General features: G+C 45.5%; 1 protein-coding gene across 1 annotated transcript; it reads right to left on the bottom strand.

Moving 5' to 3' along the window:
* Window positions 1–407: 407 nt before the first annotated feature.
* Window positions 408–18,769, bottom strand: LOC124049980. Its single transcript, XM_046372143.1, has 38 exons — window positions 18,423–18,769; window positions 17,368–17,572; window positions 17,142–17,272; window positions 16,975–17,042; window positions 16,635–16,828; window positions 16,527–16,559; window positions 16,210–16,438; window positions 15,942–16,066; window positions 15,551–15,663; window positions 15,336–15,442; window positions 14,959–15,095; window positions 14,414–14,521; window positions 14,159–14,266; window positions 13,963–14,079; window positions 12,452–12,647; window positions 11,556–11,824; window positions 11,323–11,459; window positions 11,048–11,206; window positions 10,453–10,620; window positions 10,252–10,377; window positions 9,472–9,658; window positions 9,215–9,339; window positions 8,017–8,084; window positions 7,690–7,883; window positions 7,267–7,362; window positions 6,844–7,063; window positions 6,582–6,724; window positions 6,352–6,449; window positions 6,086–6,195; window positions 5,775–5,908; window positions 5,578–5,682; window positions 5,360–5,470; window positions 5,166–5,279; window positions 4,908–5,027; window positions 4,606–4,789; window positions 4,255–4,526; window positions 3,973–4,109; window positions 408–3,305 (listed from the first exon to the last, which is right to left on the bottom strand). Exons 1-38 carry the CDS (start codon window positions 18,492–18,494, stop codon window positions 3,138–3,140), a joined length of 5,388 nt encoding a protein of 1,795 aa, XP_046228099.1. The 5' UTR covers window positions 18,495–18,769; the 3' UTR covers window positions 408–3,137.
* Window positions 18,770–18,862: the final 93 nt, after the last annotated feature.

The raw sequence follows: 18,862 nt of genomic DNA, 5'->3' as shown, positions 1-18,862 counted from the left end.
CGTTTTGGATAGCGGCGCGGATTTATACAGTTCCCACAGTGCAGCCACCGGATAGCGGACTTCCGTGACGTCCATTGACACACCCATGGCGCGTAACAGCAGCCCACTTTTTGCCCTCATCACTGGTCAAGCAATTAACCACTGAGGTGTTAATGACGACATACTAAAGACTACAAAATAGCCCTTTAAACATACTTTAAAACATGCATTTTCACATAAAGCTGTACTTTCCTAACCAATAATTTGCAGCTTTTCAGTCCAGGCTAGAATTACGCACCGCTGAATAACGGAGAGGATGCGCGCAGGGCAGCTATGTGCTTAAACCTTGCGTGTAGCCCACGCTGGATTGGTAAACGGGATGATCAGCACGTAGACACCAGACTAAACGGGTGGTGTCCTGATCAACAACTTGTCAGACGCCTTTCTCGCGTTTCGAAACTGGAAACCTCTCTTCAGAGAAAACAAAGTGTGTTCCCTGCAAGAGCTTGTCAGACATTCCACACATAGAAAAAAATACGGATCTCAACACTCACTGACATTTCACCGCTGACTTCTTGCTCAAACTATCCTAAATAACATTCACCAGATGATGTAATATGAAGTATATGAGTACTGACAGTCAGAGTCCGCGCTGTACTGCCCCGGTGCCTTTCTTTTTAACGCGCGGATTACAAATGTAGCACTAGATTTTCCATTTCCTATCAATTAATAGTTTTGTTTGGAAACACGAGCCGGGCCTGCTGCGTGGGAAAATGTGTCTTTAATATAAAGGCATAACGTATTATCATTAAACAATGATACAAACTGCACATTTTTTAGTCCTGTGGGTGTAAGGTGCATAATTCCCCCAGGGCATAAACAGTGCAGACTGGCCATTGGATGGCGTTGTGAGCTGCGAGAAACGAGATCGGTGACAACCTTATTTGTTCAGCACACCAGCATCAGCTTCAGTAGAAATTTAAGGCGAGCTGTGATCCTGCTTTTCATGAAGCAAAGAAGGCACCGTAAAGATAAATTAAATCATAATGAAACTGAAATGTTAAATATATCATCACCTCCTACTGAGGGATTATTCCCTTCTCTACACTTACAGAATATATTTTGAACATAAGACTATGACTTTAACTCATGATGTGCACATACATACACACACAGTACAGTTTGAAAACACACAGCAGGTCATGAGCACACATATACAGTACATGGACGAATGTGGACAAAATGTACAGGCACATGCTTGTCAGGAGAGAATTATTTCCACATTCAATAAAACGACTGATGGGATTTTTGCTGGTAAAAAAAGAAAAGAAAGACAGGATTGGCCAAAACAAGTGGCAAAACAGGAAGTAATTGGCTACCTTTACATGCACAGAAAACCGGGCTAGTGGTCGTACTTTATACTTTACACTTTTCTCCTTTCTTGGTCGGGAATACTGCATGTGCAATGTCTGTAAGAACAAGACTTTCCCTCCAGGGATTATTAAAGGAATTCTGATTCTGATTCTGATTCTGATTTAGCTGAGCTCAGATTTGTTCAGAGGCCTGATGAACAAAGCAGGTACTGACCTGTTTTGACTGATGGGACTCAAACAAATCATTTCTCTGTTAGAGCCCACCAGAGGCTGACAGGGAAATAGTAATGAATCTCTTTGCTTTTGTTTATACGGGATTTATGTTTGGACTTGTGTTTCTACGCAAAAACATGTTTTACTGCAGGAGGACAGCAGCGTTCACAGCAGTTTATAGTGACTGAATTCCTCCTGGAGAAAAGCAGAACTCAACGTGCTGCAGAAAGTGAAGAGCAAACACATCGAGAACACACAGACAAGAAGCTGAAGATCACGAAAATAAAGTCATTTAAAGTAATGAAAATAAATGTATGGTCAAAAGTCAGATTTTCACCCCAATTTCAACTGTTTTTCTGATAATTTTCATTTTAAAAATACAAATATAAAATAATGAGTGTTAAGAATGTTTCCTATAAGACAGATGGACGTTTTAATTTGAGTGGCATTTTAACTGCATATTTTCTCTTCACTTTTTCAGTTCACATGTGTGCATACAGTGAAAACTAAAAGCTACTAGAGCCTTTTTTGTGTTATCTTATGTTATGCATCGAAATTCAATATCCTGTCATTTGTATAAGGAAATCCAACCCAATTCTACAGATTCTAATACGCGTATGTGCAGTAACACAAAACCACTTGCACTTACAGCAACAACAAGTTTTATTTTGTGTTGATTTTGGCGCCTCCTGTGGACAAACTGTGATAGTGTTTCCTGGACAGAAGGCTGTGTTTCCCATCAGCACAACCTCATGTCACAGTCAAACAGCTGGAGGTACATGTAAGCCTTAAAGTAACAGATTGGGTTGCTTGGAAGGCCTAATAGTGATTTTGATGGGAAAGCTAAAGTTATAAACATTTCCTGCTGATTTTATGTCTTCATAATAATAAGCCAACAGCAAGCTGTAGCTGAGTCGACATATTACAAATGCCACCTGTCTAGGGTGAAGAGGGACAGTTTGGCATTGGTTTTGAATCCTTTCAGAACTCAGTATCAGGCATGACCACAAAACATTAAGTCAAAATTAAAACGCCTAAAAGAAAAATCTCCTCCTGCTTCCTTCTAACTGGCTGATGTGCTACTCACCACAAAACTTTGCCTTGGAAAATGTAAACATTTGCTCCTCCGGTCTGCGTGTTGTATATCGTTTTGGCTGACTTCATGGGGAAATGGACCCAGTGACAGATTAACTTTACAGAAACAGTTGATCTTACTGCTGATGGTTTGATTATAGGTCATACACAGGCACCAGTGTTTCATAAGCAGTTAAAACTTCCTTGTAGCTGCTTTAATAACCAAATAGTACTGTACTTTTTGTGCATGTAATCATAACCAACCACTGTCAGATGTTTGGAGGCTGAAAAGAAGCTGGTTGGTTGACGACCCCCCCCCCCCACACACACACACACACACACACACACACACACCGTGAGCTTGTTGCAATGCACACACTCCCAAAAAGTGACAGCATGTGTTGTCATTCAATCATGACAGCAGTCTGAAGAGGAACTCCAGACCTGAAACCTTTGTTCTGTGTGTTGGGTCTGTCATTTCTGTTCGTGCCAGGCAGGTCACACCTGTCCTTTAGTCTGCTGATGGATCCAGTCCGTGAACTTGACCACCTGTGTGTAGACACCAGGACGGTTCAGTCTCGCGCAGCCCTCACCCCAGCTCACGATCCCTGCTAGAAACCACCGTCTGCCTCGCTCCAGACACACCAGCGGACCTCCTGAGTCACCCTGAGGGACAAACAATCAGACAAATAAAACATGAACGGAAAGAACATAAAGAAGAGGCATGTAAATACCCCTCCTACATGGTCTGAGTAACTCCTTCTCTCACTGATTCAGTCTGTTGCAATTCAGGGAGGAATTCTGAAATCCATGACTGGAACAATTTAGATTAAGCAGACTGTACATTTTGTTGTTATGACTAACAGGTAAATCACAGCTTACTGTCGCACGGCAATTTGTGGGAATGACTCTTAACAGCATCGAGATCAGTATCCATCCGTCCATTTTCTATACCGCTTATCCGTCAGGGTCGCAGGAGAGAGGCGTGGTTCACCCTGGACTGGTCGCCAGTCAATCGCAGGACCAACACACAAAGACAGAAAACCACACACTCACACACACCTACTGCAGGGGCAATGTAGAGCAGCCAATTAACCTAATGTGCATGTCTTTGGGATTGTGGGAGGAAGCCGGAGTACCCGGAGAAAAAAAAGAACATGCAAACTCCACATAGAAGGGCCCAGACCGGGATTCGAACCTGGAACCCTCTTGCTGTGAGGCGACAGTGCTAACCACTGCACCACAGTGCCGCCTGAGATCAGTATCATCTTTCTTTTTGTCTTCTTACAGAAACTTCATGTTTCTGCAAAGACACACTGATGCACACACTCACCTGACAGGCGTCCACCCCTCCCTGCAGGTTCCCAGCGCACAGCATCCTCGGAGTGACAGCATCGTCATACAGCTTGTTGCAAGTGTTTCTGCTGATGATCTTCACCGAGGCCTCTTGTAAGTGAGAGGCCAATTCTCCTAAAATTAACGCAAACACAAAAAAGGAAAACTTTGCCCCGATGCTCGTCTGTAATGCTCAGCACTAAGCTAGTTTCAAAACATCTGCAAAATCTAAAAAACAGTTTTTGCGTGCTGTGTCTTTAGTTTCATTGGATTCTCTTACCGTCCTCCACGAGGACGCCCCAGCCCGTGACGTAGCAGCTGGTCCCTGCTGTGAACGTGTGTGAAGGTGCGGGGACGCACACAGGCTGCACCACATCACTGAAGAAGACAGGAGCACTGAGTTCGAGAAGGGCGATGTCGTAGTCAGAGGTGAACTGGTCGTATTGCGGGTGGAGGAGGATCCTGCGAATCGGTCTGGTGGTCGCTCCATTGTTCCCTGTGGTCATCACACGCATTCCCATGTAAGCCCGCCACGCACGAGCATCCGAGTATCTGCAGACGAAACGCGCATGAAGACAGCACACGCATGAACTGTGATCATCATGATGAGGATTTCAGGCTTCTTTCTTACTTGATGGCGTCTGAGTCCTGGAAGCAATGAGCTGCAGAGATGAGCCAGCGGCTGGAGACCAGTGTGGCTCCGCAGACGTGACCGTAGCGATCCATCTGGAGGCTGACTTGCCATGGCCAAGACCCCATTCCAGCATCAGAGCCACCCACTATCTTAGTACGCTTCCTGGGCCTGGTGCCACAGGCTGGCATGAAGAGACCAACAGGGAGACGGAGGAAGAGAAAATATCACAATTCCCTTTGGAAAGTCAGAGGAGTTCTCGGACACAATTACAGGGCTGAGTTTTGTGAGTGAGAACTCACCACAGCGCAGTTCATCCGAGCTGTCAAAGCAGTCTTTGACCCCATCACACTCAGGGTTAATCTTACTGAGACACTTTCCGTTGGCACATTTGTATGAGGACGAGGAGCAGCCTTTAAGGTCTAAAGAGAAAAAAAAGACATATTTGGGCAGAGTGACAAACCAAACCAGAGAGAAATGCAAGTATGAAAACAACATACTGTGATTAAAAAAACAAAAAACAAAAAAAACACTTGAATTGATCAGTCATAAATACTCACACGCTCTGGTGCAGTTGAGTTCATCGCTACGGTCTTTGCAGTCAATAACACCGTCACACACCGAAGACTTTGGCAGGCAGACCTTGTTGGGACACACGTGGTAACATTTACCCCCTGAAAACAAACACACGTGCTTTTGTTATCTAAATGCATACAAGCCCGAGCAGGGGTTGCCACGGCGATGATTAACTCACCACAGGAACCCTCTTCGCTGCTGTCTGCACAGCTGCTCTGGCTCACACACTGGCTGCTGTGGGGCCTGCACTGGCCATTTCCACACAGAACTTCACCTGGCCTGCAGGATGCTACATGTTTTACACATGAGCAAACATACAAACACAGAAGCACATCACTGAGTGAAATCAAATTCGTCAAGTGGGGGCAAAATCGTGTCTTCAGGCAACAGGCTTACAGCATCTAGCCTCGTCCCGTCCATCCGAGCAGTCTTTCACTCCATCGCACACTTTCCTCAGAGGGATACAGCGTCCATCTCCACAGCGAAACTGGCGAGGACAGGCTGGAGATAGACAGTGAGGAGTATGTGACCTCTGGCGGACCTGACATTCTGTATCAAACGGTCGGCGAGTGAAAGCATCACAGTTTACTTACTGCCCTCTGGAGAGAAGGCTCGGTAGACTAAATAGAAGCCCTTGTGAGTCAGAGATTCATCTGAATGGAAGTGCAGGGAGAGAGGAGAGGAGTAGACTCGCTTTTTGCTGCTGTCTGACACTGGATTACACAGTCTAGATAGAAACGGGCACAAAAGGGAGGAATTTTACTTTTGACTCACTCACGCAACTGCATAAATGATGAGATGTCTTAAATGATTTATTAAAAATTGTCAGATGTGGATGAAATGCTAACGCTGACCCTTGCTTACGGGCACCTTGGTTGCAACACACTTCAGCTTCACAACTCACTTGACCCCTCCGATGTCCAGCCAGTCTTTCTCACAGCCGTCTGACGCCGAAGAATCCTGTATGTCCATCGTCACAATGGTCATGGAGATCAAGTATCCTGGCAACGGCGCCTGATAAAGTAACCAAAGACGACTAAAGAAAGAGTTCACATGCTGGAATGTGGACAGGTCAAATAAGAGAGGGATGAGTCAGCCCGTTTTCTATTATCCACTTCCTCTTTCTTAGTCCACTCACAGGCATGTATACGTAATAGTCATGTGACTCACCCGCAGTATCCAGGTGCAGTCTATATTAGGAGGGTAATAGGAAGGGTAGTAGGGGGAGGAAATAGAGCCGTTCCAGGAGAAAATTGACCCTCCACAACCTGCAGGGGGAGATGGTGACACAGATGAACACACCGGATATACAGTAACACCAAGGAAACTTTGCTCTACACACGTTCATGTATAACTTACACATAACTGTAACTGTTTTATCTGTTTGTGAGCACTCAAACCTGCTTTGGGGATGGCTTGGAAGTAAGCTTTAAAGATTGCTCCATCCCTCTGTCTGCTGAAGGAGAAGGTGACCAGCATCACATTCCCAGAGGACGTCAGCTTCATGACAGGGGACGAACCCGAAACAGGCAGCCCACACCACCTGAGAAAGGCAAATACACTCAGGATATGTACATACCCATGTATAAATGAGCCTAAGATCAGGGCAGATGTTACCATAGCATCTCCAGAGAAGAAAAAAAGGCCATTAAAAACCTTTACCTGGCGATTATCTTGTTCTGTAATGGAAGCAAGAAGTCGTAGGCCGAGAGCTTGTGAGCGGTGCAGCTTCCTGGCGTGGCACCGTGCAGGGTGAGGATGACCAGTCGAACCACGTGACCCGATGGAACTCGGAGACGCCACTGGTAGTACGGCTTCTTGGGACTCACGAGGCTCAGGGTGCGGTTGTTGCCATATTTGGCATAGAGGTCAAAGGACATTGCTAGACAGAGAAAGTGACTGAAGTATTTATTTGCGTTATAATACTAGTTTTGGGCACATTAGAATTCACCAAGCCACCAATGCATCAAGCTTTGACTGACTTTGATTAAATAAAGACTGTAAAGTCTGTTTAAATCACTCACACACACACACACACACACACTGTTAGAAACCAGATCTTAAGGTTTTGTAATATAAAGTCACCCTGGAAGCCGAGCTGCCATTTCCCACTCTGGATGCTGTTTGGATTCTTACTCTTGTCTGATTTTTCTTCTGATTCAAAGTCGTCAGGGTCCAAGCCTGCATGCACACACAGCAGATATTAAATTCAAATCCAACACCACACGCATATAAAACCACATAATTCATAATACAGTGATGATAACTTTAAATCAAAATGAATAAAACATGGGTAAAGCATTTTAAAGGGTTAGCTGGTACTTCTTACTAAATCGAGTGTTTCTATTTGAAATTTAATGGTGTGTTAAACATTTGAGTTTTAACCTATTACTTAATCGTTTTTAAATTGTTAGAGCTGTTGTATGGTGTACTATACACTGACAAAACTACAGAAGGCCAAAAATATACTACATGTGCATGTATGCAGACAACAGTGAGAGTTGCTACCCAGCAGGTGGAGCGTGTTGTCGTCTTGCTCCATGTAATAGCGCTGCTCGTTGCGGCTGTACCGCAGCACCTTGTTGCTGCCGGGAAGCCGGCGCTGCAGCCTCTCTGGGCTGGACCTCCGGATCGCAGTGGCAACGTCATCCGGGGCGGAGAATTTACTCCAGTAGAAGACGTTGAGCCCTTTTACTCCTTCACTGTCACACAAAGGGTTTACAGTGTTGCTATTCTACAGGGGAAATACAGCTGAATGTGTTGTTGCCATGCATGTACTTCTCATGTATGAACTGATGCACATCTGATTGCATCAGTAGATTGAGTGCAGCATACCTGAAGGCGGTAATTCCTGAGCGCAGGTGGTAAGAGTGCCACGGTGAGGACTCGTAGAGTTCTGAGAACTGTGAGGAAATACAACAAAGGAAGGCTGATCACAGAAACTCCACACACTACAGTACTGCAGGTGTGACATCACAGCGGTGCAAGTGAGGTCACTTTTCCCATGTAAGCCACACATGAACACACCTGGTGGAACATGCAGCCTGAGCGCAACAAAAGCATTGCTCTTGTGTGTGCGTGGATATCAAGCTGTGCATGTGTGTATGTTGACTCTGAGCAGCACAGAGCTCCATTGTGTCTCTACCTGCCGGCCGCGTAGAGGCAAGACCTCGGGCGGTATGGCCTGCTGTCCTTGAGTTCACCTATTCTTTAATGAACAGATGGCAGCACAGATAATGTGACCGGTTAAAAAACGTGCTAACTCACCGTTACAACTGATTAAAGTAGCATCGCTGCAGATTTCTGTGTTTTTACCCATCAGTTTCTCCACTGCTCAGCAAGAATGTAAGGATGCACACATGACCTTTGGCTCCAAAACCCAAATTCCCCCTCTCATATCTCCAGTCATCCTGTCAACCCCAGCCTGGCCTACTGCCCTGTCTCTCCCTCTCAACCTCAGCGTCAAACTGAGGGTCTCCTCCTCTCTGTAATGTAAGGCACACAGAGCTGCTGATTGTGTGAAAGCTACACAGACAATGTTTTTATTGAAGACCTGCTCTTCCTCTCACTCTTGCTGCCTGGGCCTAGCAGGGCTCACAAATGCTGGGCTTGTCCTCAGCCCTGAAAGGGCCCTGTCCCAGGGGGTCTCGGGAACTCGCACACACACTGGGCCCAGCTCCTGTTTCAGCTTTACATTTAACACCACCAGAGAGAGACAGAGAGAGGAACAGAAGAGAGAAAAGTGCTGCACAGAAAAAAACAGAGAGGGAGAGAGAGAGAGAGGGGGACAAGTCCGATAAAGAGAAAAGCAAACGCATAAGAATGCAGAGACAGACAACAAGAGAGGAGGATGAGAGAAAGAGGGCAGCAGTGTTTTGAAAGCACAGCATAAAAGAGACTAGTAGCCTGTTGTAGTGAACCATGTCACAGTCAGAGCAGCGTCAACTTCAGCTCAGAGCAGGAAGGTCAAGCAGCACTCTAAAGTGTCATTCAGAGGGGAGGCAGTGACGGACAAGTCCGCCGTTCCACTTACATAATGGTTCAAAGCCTGAGCCTGCAGGCGAAACTGAGGGGAATTGGAGTCAGTCAGCTCCGAGGAGAAGCTCAGGTTTGGGAACTCCACGCTGCCGCCGAGGAAGAACACTGAGGAGGGCGGAGCTGCAGAGGAGGAGGTAGAGATCTGAGACAGGTGAACTTGTGCAACTGCAGGTGTAAGTCAAAATAAAGACACTTTAAAGAACAAAGGATGTAAAAGAAAAGTATAAAACACCAAAGCAGGCCTGCACTCACATGTTAAGAAGTGGAGAGTTAGTGCAATGGCAGCAGTGAAGGGAAAGAAAGGCAGGAGCCCTAACATCCATCTCCTCCAGGAGCCACAGACTGGATCTCGCCCCCCCTCCACCTTCTGTTCTGCCTGATCCTCAGGCTTCGTGGGGGGGCTCACTGACTGGGTGGGCTCCTTCAACTCCACCTCTCCCTTCCAGAGAAAAGGACATAACTCAAATATCACAGCAGCTATTTATGTCTCTGTTCAAGTTGCTTGTAATTGTTTGGATTTAATCTTCATGTGACCACAGCAGTAAAGAAAAAGCAGCCTATCTGCCAAAATCAATGAGCCATATACGTTTATGGCTGAGCAGACAATGATTTAGGGAGAGCAACGGTGAGCATCTTTGAGCTGAAAGCATCTCCTTAAACATTTAAGGGGTTGGCAGGATTCCCCAGGGGAGCAGACAAAGCTTGGCTGGAGGAGTCTGCTTTCCCACGGCCTGGCTCTGTAGTTTCAGCACTTAATCAAGTGGCTCAGGCCGACACGGACATTCATGAGAAAGAGACCCACACACCCCTTAAGACAGATTTTACAATTATGATCAACCATGGCTGAGTTGGTTTGATTGGTTCTGACTATTATACATCGGTTGGTATTGCACAAAAACACCCAAGGGTTGAATAAACAAAATAGTTTCTAAATAAAGACAAAATATAATGAGTAAATACTTCTTGCAGAGACCTAAGTTCCCTTTGGCACCGTCTTTTACGCATGACGAACAGAGCACAGGTATGGCTTACCTGTGCAGCAGAGCAGCCTGAGTGTCCATGCCCGGAGACGCAGTACACTTCGCAAGTTTTGCTTTTGGGCAGAGTCCTCATGGCACTGTCCCGTTCGGCTGCGGAGAGGCGATATGCAACAATACCTCAGGCATAGAAACGATGGAGAGAGAGAGGAAACCCCCGCTGTCGCTTCCTTTGAAAAAAGCGCAGAAATCCGACCTGAGCTGCTCGGATGCGGCGGGCATTCACCGCCTCCCGTTTACCTGAACTGGGCGGCAGGTGTCTCACGGAGCCCCAGAATGCAGTGCGGGGGACAATGAAACCACTATGAAAGGGTACAATCTGCACGACCATCCGTGCGACAGAGTCTGTGGACAAACTTCTTTGCTGTGTATACGGGAGCAAAGCTAAGCGGGACAAAAGAGTGCTTGAGGGAAACGTGTGCGAGGTATTTTGGAGCTTGGCTGCTGTGTCCTTCGATGCTTCACAGGGGCGCAAAGTAAAACAGGAGGTGCAATTATAAAATGTGGCACCACAGGTCATAACGCGGATTTAAAGGCTTAGACGTGAAAGGAGGAATTCAACAAAGATACCTGAAGAGACTTTCAAGGCACTTTGTTTTTAACTGTTTACTTTGGTCAGGGTGTCTGTCTGAGAGACACAATAATAACACTTTGTAATCTCAATAAAAAGTGGATATTGTTCCTGGAAAAAATACACAGCACACTGTATCCGACTGTTCTTTTATTATTCCATGCAAACGACAGAACATTTAAACGTTCGCTGGCACTGGAATGAAAAGGATATCATGTCAGCTGATATGACTGTAGATCCAGGAGGTGAACTTGCTGACCCTGGTGTAGACCCCAGGCAGGTTTGGTCTCCCACAGCCCGCCCCCCAGCTGACGATGCCTATTAGGAACCAGCGACCCCCTCCTGGTGCCTGACAGGACAGAGGACCACCTGAATCACCCTGAAACAGAGAGAACGCAGATGATTCAGAAAGTACAGACTAACTCCTCAGGCTTCACACCCACTAGTGTTAATTTTGCCGGTGATGAGGGTTGATTCGGTCTGCTGTGCGCTCACCCTGCAGGCGTCCCGCTCTCCAGAGGACACCCCTGCGCACAGCATGCGTGGTGAGACAGGTCCATAGCTCTTCTTACAGTCGGTCTGACTCAGCACCGACACCTCAGCTTTCTGCAGCACTGAGGGCAGCACTTTGTCTGCAGGAGGGCACATCATGTAGCCGACAGGGGCAAATATTTACACATTTTAAAGGCTTTGGGCTGACATAAGCAGTAGCTCATAAAGATGCTCACCCTCCTCGGAGCGGTATCCCCACCCGGTGACCCAGCACTGGTGGCTCTCGGTGACAGTGTGGGAGGAGGGTGGCAGGCACACAGGCTGCACCAGTGGGCTGAGGGAGGGTGGCCAGGGCTTCTTCAGCTGCAGCAGGGCGATGTCATAGTCGAACGTGTACGCGTTGTAATACTCGTGCACCACAATTCGCTGGATGTCAGCCACGTGTTTGGCACCGCCCTGTGTCAGCATGCCGAGGTGGGCCGTCCAGTAACGCGGGTCAGACAGCCTGAGACAGTCAGAGGACAGAGGTCAAAGGCACAGAAGAAAACTTGATATGAGTCGATAGATCCAGTAGCTGTAGATCTAGTAGCTTGTCATGATATAATGAAGTTTCCTATAAATGGGTTGAAATTTGATAAAAAACTATTATATATATAATATTATAAATTGCCAGATGATGTGTAGATGTGCATTATTGCTTCGTGATTGTTGAAAGCTTAATAATATTTTGATCTAATGAGGTAAAAATATGAATTACTAGTGATATAAAAAAGTAATTGTTGTATTGTCATTATTTCACATGTTTCAATTTAGTCACCTTTCTTATTAAGGATGACATTTAACATTCAATAAGTTCCCAAAATTTTCTTTGTTTTTCAACAAAAATACTGCTTACTGTTACATCCTCTGAAATTCATTCAAATGAAACCATCGGAGCAGGACAAAGTTGAAATGGTCACACCTTGTGTCCACACATGACCTGATAGTTGTTTGCAAGTAAATACTGATGGCTTCAGGGGGTCACAAGCCAAAAAGAGCGACAAACTGCTCGGTATATTACATGTGCATACACAGTAGCCATTACAGCGATCATATGACAACAAGAGATTGTTGTTCATCACCAGTAACTCACCTTTCCTTACTGAAGCAGTGTGCCGCTGAGATGAGCCAATCACGGGAGAGGACAGTAGCGCCACAGTACAGACTACCGGAGAAGTGGAGGCTGACTTGCCACGGCCACTCCCCCTCCACAGAGTTAACTCCACCCACAATACGTTCAGGTCCTGTAGATGAATCCACCTTCTTCACCAAGGAGGGACGACCACAGGCTGAGGGATGGATTTTGTTGTTATTCTGGATATAATATACTGGACTTTGGTTTCAGGTGCACAGTGTGTGTGTTGCACAAAAAGGTCCCTGCTGGCCTTGATGGCTGTACAGTACACACATGCAGTATATTATATATCATCATACTGTAGTTAAAATGCAAGACATTATTGCTTCTAACACGAGCATCCCTCAGCGAGATATACAGACGAGTACCTGTTATTACTATTATTATTAAGTGCAGTTTATCGATCTGTTAGGGATTTATATGTGCACAGTGTGCCCGTATCAGTATGAGCGTGTGTTTGCACGCGTGCGCACACTAAGCACTACTGCTGACATGCTGAGTCATCACCATAACAGACTGGTCTGCTGCCACCTTATTAAAAAGTAGAGCTTTGGTATGTGTGCACGTACAGGACAGTCTGTCCAGTGCCGGTGAGCGATCAAAGACAAGCCTGTTTCCATCTCACTTGAGACCCCATCATGATAAAATAACGGCAAACAGAGAAGGCTATTACAGCTGGGTCACCTCAGCGCTGCAGGTCAGCAGGTTTGGAGCAAACTGCCCAGTGGATTAGAAATTAACAACAGTTTTCTCATGAGGCCACATGAAGGATCTTACTGACAGAATAAGTGACTTTACACCAAACGCTTCATGAAGAAACAATTCAGGTGGGACCAAAATTCACTTTGGTATTTATTTTAGGCACCACCTTGAAGACACGTTCTTGACCACATCCAACAATTGTGAGGATTCTAAGGCAAACAATTAAAGGGATAGTTCAGGTTTTCAGTTTAATTGAGGTTGTATGAGGTGCTTGTCCATAGTCAGCACGTTGCCTAAGGTAGTTTTGAGAAGCAGCAGCAATAAATATCTTAGTCAACTAAAGATGGCCGACCTCAAGAACAACATCAGTAACGTTTTAAATGTACACTATATTTAGAATATTTTCACCACTTGACAGGTTACACTGCTCTCTTCAAAGCCACCAGACCCCTTTGACAGAAGCAGTAATTTTATCTGCTGGTCCACAGCTGCCCTGATAGGTTAGTTTGTTTGTGTTAATGTGAGGCTTCTGTGTTATGAAGGGTTGGTTTAGATTCACTGAAGTCACACAATAACAGGAGACTTCTGAGAGCATGTCGACTGCCATCTTCTGTTGGTAATACACTGACTAAGTGCCTCCTAAAGGTCCATTTCAAAAAACCTGAACTGTCTCTTCAGGGCGATGATAACAAAGTGGAGAAAACAATATCTTAGTTTCATGACTTAACATACTGGGTTGGGAATGGATTCAAATGCTAACAGCTCACCACAGTCGGCCTCATCGCTGCGGTCCTGACAGTCGTGAACACCATCACACTTTGCATTTTTCTTCAAGATACAGGAGCCACTGTTGCACTGATACCTGATTGCAGAGCAGGTTGTTTCTGACAAAAACAGAGAACATATTGCAATTATTAGTGGGAAAAGAGAGCACATGTTTCACTGAACTGCAGAAATTCATACCTCGAGTGCAGTTGATCTCATCTCTTCCATCGTCGCAGTCTGTCTCTCCATTGCATACGAACAAAGGATGCAGAGGACTGTTGCCACCGCAGTTCTTAGTGGGTCTCGCTGTGAAGACATGCAACACTTTTTCAATGAATGACCTCCTCAGGGAGGAAAAAAAGAGGCAGAAACCCAAAGTAATCAAAATGTCACATTCCCTGTTTTTTTTTTTTGTTAAACAACCAATATCATGAAACTTGTAAGACAACTTACAGCAGAAGATCTCATCGCTCTCATCCTGGCAGTCGTCCAGGCCGTCACAGCGTCGACTCTTCTCCACACACAGTCCTGTGGAGCACAGGAAGTGGCTGTCTGGACAGGCTGGTGCACACGTGAGAGGGGAAAGAGAGGTCACAATAAACATGTCTTAGGGAAGACGCGAGGAGACAGAGAAGATAAATCCATTAAATTGAAATTCATTAAGTACGTGAACAAGAGATTTATTTTCCTGCTTTGTTTCTGGTCCAGTGACAAGTTAAAATGCACCATAAAATGCTTCTATAGTGATGACGTTTAAATGACACATGGCTCAGTGAATGTGAAAACCGACAAAATTTGTTATTTTTCATATTAGAATGCAAAATGTCCACCCAGCTGGTCTGTTTTTCCAACGTCCAGTCTCTCTCTAAAGCAGGTTGGAATTTTTAGAATCCACTTCAAAACAAAGTCATTAACCGACATCCACACTGACGTAAAATGAAACACCTATGAGCTGTCATTTCCTACTGTGTATCCTGGCTGGGCCCTGGACTGCTTACGCTGGCTGATATTGTAGCTGCTGTAAGACGCCTGAAAAGGCTGAGCAGAGTTACGTGAGCTGCAGCGAAATTCCACATCTGGGCTGTGGTCAGCGATGCGAAATACCGTGTGATGTCCCACGTAGCTGCCACAGAAACTGTGGAAGGAACAAACCGTCACAGGATGTTATTGTGGGATAAATAAGTACACGCACAACTGAACAGAATGTAAAAATAACTCCTTAATGATATATCCGCTGTTTGATAAGATGATTTCCTCTTCCTTAGGGAGACATTATCAATTAAAAGCAACAAAATTATATGAATTAAGTGTAAATCTTGCTCTGACATTAATTTGTCCTTTAAAGCTATATGATTACGTAGCTGTCCACACATACATGATTTCATTGACCTTCCACCAGCCTTGGTCACAGCTCTTCATGTCCTTTGGCTTCAGTACATAGTTCTGAAACTGCAGAGCAACTCCTAATGCACTGTTAGGGGTCTAGATGAAAATGCAAACAGAACAGACAATGAATAAAAAGGTATTTTAATGTACCAGTGAGGAAAAACTCATCCACAGATTTTTAAGTCATTTACGTGTGTGTGCTACCTCAAACCTCCAGGTGCAGGAGCACTGTGGGGGCAGGAGGCTGGGGTGGAAGGGGCTGTAGATCTGACCAGTGATCTCAGGCTCTAACTGGGTCTCAATTTGAGACAAACATGCTGAGAGAGTCAGAAACAAGATTATACTTTCAACCCCAAGCAGCATCAAACAGCACTGTTGCATATGGCAGTAGTTCACAGTTTGGGAGCTGTTTCTTTTTCAGAAGTCACAACTTGTTCTATTTTTTTTTTCTGAAATTGTAGGTAGTTTTAATCACTTTGATCCTAGACATATTAAATCTGTGTGGAGATGTCACATATAGACAATATTTCTTTCTTACATCTTTCCAAAAGCTTGGGAAAGTGTGGCATGTAACACTGAGGTAAATGTTTCATACTTTCTTCAGCAATGGCCTCAAAGTGTCCTCTGAAACTCTTGTTGCCATTAGTCATTCTGAAGGACAGCAACATGACATTTGAGGTAGACACCAGGGAGAAGGAGCTGGACACCGACTCACACAGCCTGCAGCATGGAGATAAACTTCAGTACATGCAACGTTTTAGAGGACATATGACAAGAAACCTTTTGAAACCCTTCAAGTTGTAATAACACATAAAAATCATGTTCTTGCAGGCAGCAGGCCCAGATGGAAGCTGCAGACTCACCTGTGCAGAATGCGCCCTCTCATGGGCAGCAGAGCGTCGTACACGGTCAGGGCATCACTCACGCAGTCACTGGGCTCAATGAGGAACGAGGTGACGGTCAGACGGATCAGAGAGCCGGGAACGGCGGTGAGTTTCACGTGGCAACTCACACCACCCCACGATGAAAAGACGTTTAAAGGGACCCTCACCCCAGGAAGGTTGGCGTAAAGCTTATCCACACACTCCGTGCCTGGAAGGAGAAGACACAAAATTATGGACAGACAGCATGACGTACGGTACGACTTTCATTACACCAAACTTTAGGTGTTACCGCCTACCTGCTCCTGATATATAATCTGATCGCTGAACAGCTGCAAAAAGACACAAAAATCAGTCTCTGCATTGATGAACACACTTAGCATGCAGATGTAAACACACTGAGGCACCATTGATGAGGATGGAGTCTATATCCACTGGGAGACCCAGCAGGTAGCCCACAGAGGACCTGTTCTTCATGCTGGTGTGGATGGAGTCTCTGAAGATGGCTCCAACACACTCCTCACACACTGCCGGGCTCTTTAGTCGAGGCACCACAAACACCATCCAGAAATGAACCAGCACACCACCCTTGTTGTTGTTACTAGGTGACAAAAACAGAGTTTAAAACTATGAGATCACAGTGTACTGTTCAGTCATGATGGAAACTGGACTCAAAATCACAAGCTGAATCATAAATATCAGCTTTTTGCTTTGTGATGATGATGATGACTAATGGAGTCAGTGCACCTGAGGTCTGAAATGACAGCTTGCTTGTAGAGTCTGGCCACCGAGGACATCTTGAACACATCACTCACCTGCACCAGCAGACACCAGCAATTAGCAATAAGACTTTCTTCACATCCTGTGTTCAGCACTGACTAACATGTAAATAACAAGGTAACAATGATACATACCACATGTTGTATTTTGTTTGCCATAGATACAAACTCATGGGACTCTTCCTGGCGGTACTCGGGGATAAACTCCACGTTGGCAACACGGAACATCCCGGCAAAATAAGCTCCACTGTTGCTTTCCCTGCGAACTGAAGGAAAGACGTAAAAAATTGCATTACATGCAGGTAAATACATTGGTGTGATTACTATTGCGGGATTAACATATGAGAATCCTTCCACTCACAGATGAAGACCCACAGCAGCGACCACATGATAACCACCACCACAAACACCACAGCTGTGATGATGACCGCGAGGTGCGGCACGTTCAGCAGACGGGCCCACAGCTTCTTGATGCCCTTTGGCTTCCGCCTTGTCTTCCTGTACTTTCTGCAGATCTTCTGCAGAGTGTGGTCAACTGTGGCCACCTCCACAGACACATCTACGACCTACAGCAAGAGGAGGGACACACAGTCATGCAAAGCGCCATCGTGGTAGCTCTAAATTTCGCTTGCCCTTTCAAGCTGTCACTTCAGTCTGTGTGTATTCTAATAGGGATGAGGTTAATGATGCTGAAATCAGCACAAACAAGTGTTATTTTAATGAGGCTGCCCCACCGAGTCTATTAGAGCCCTCAGGATTCAGTGTTGGGACAAAAAGGCACAAGAGAGTGATGCCGGCTCCCTCTGAGGACCATAAGAAGGTTAAATTACTGGAGAAACATCAAGAGGGCAGAACCTCACAGCCACCATTCATCTCTTATCACTGTACCTTATCCAGGGCAGCTAGTTTACATTACAGTCGGCTGAACAACATGCTAATCAATCCTGAAAGTGCAGACAGACATGAGTGAGCAAATGTGTAAGTGGATCAAGGTCTTCATTATGCACTGGCAGAATAAAGGTGTTAATGAATGTAGCTGTTGAGCTGCCACCGGTGATGTAAGCTTGTGTCTGCTGGTAATGATGCTACCTTACTGGTCACTTTAGCTTGTGGGGGTGGAAGGAGGGGGGCAACAACAGTAACTCCATCAGATGTAGCACTCGGCACTCGCTGAGTTACCCAGTGCACATATATTATTCATTCAGTGTCATCCCATACGGTGCAAGCAGCACTTCATCCATCACAAGTTAGTAAGATATGGGCTCCCTCCAGAAAATATTTTTTTTACAGTACATGTGCAATCTAGTAACATGAAGAGATGTGAATCAAAGGGATTTTATCTGGAGAAACAGCCTGATTAAAATGACACAGAAGGACTGAAAGTAGCATTTTAGAAAAATAACACACTTTACTCACACTGGCAGCATCCTGTTGAGATGCTTCATCATCTCCGCTGGCCTGCTCGGTCTCCTCGCGCTCTGTGCCCATGACACAGGCATCCCTTCAGGCCTTTATCATCTAATTCCTGATTTCCGATTTTTCAGATCCATTCCCTTCGTCTTGTTAAAAACAGCAGCAGACGTACAAACTGTGCCGAGCCACACAGCACACCGTCTGGATGCACAGCCAACAGGTGTGTGAAACCAGATCCCTCAGCACAGGCGAGCGGTGGAGAAACGGTGAGCTCGCTGATGGAAACGTACCTCCTCCAGTCCTATGGCTTAGGTTTCATTCATTAACTTCCATCACATTCTCATCAACTAACATTAAAAATGTGTTTGCTCAAAAAAAAAAGAAAAGAAAAGAACAACCGGTTGAGCTGCATAAGCAAACAGAATTATTTTAAAGTGACACCA

The sequence above is a fragment of the Scatophagus argus genome, chromosome 18 (genome assembly GCF_020382885.2).
Source record: "Scatophagus argus isolate fScaArg1 chromosome 18, fScaArg1.pri, whole genome shotgun sequence".
Classification (NCBI taxonomy): domain Eukaryota; kingdom Metazoa; phylum Chordata; class Actinopteri; family Scatophagidae; genus Scatophagus; species Scatophagus argus.
This window is presented reverse-complemented; position numbering and strand designations above follow the sequence as displayed.

Excerpts from the sequence above, each read along its gene's own strand:
- LOC124049980 (XM_046372143.1), bottom strand. The coding sequence starts at position 18,494 with ATGGGCACAGAGCGCGAGGAGACCGAGCAGGCCAGCGGAGATGATGAA. Across the intron at positions 6,196-6,351 it reads ACTGCACCTGGATACTGCGG|GCGCCGTTGCCAGGATACTT; the intron begins GTGAGTCACATG and ends TTACTTTATCAG. Across the intron at positions 4,527-4,605 it reads CAGGACTCAGACGCCATCAA|ATACTCGGATGCTCGTGCGT; the intron begins GTAAGAAAGAAG and ends TTTCGTCTGCAG.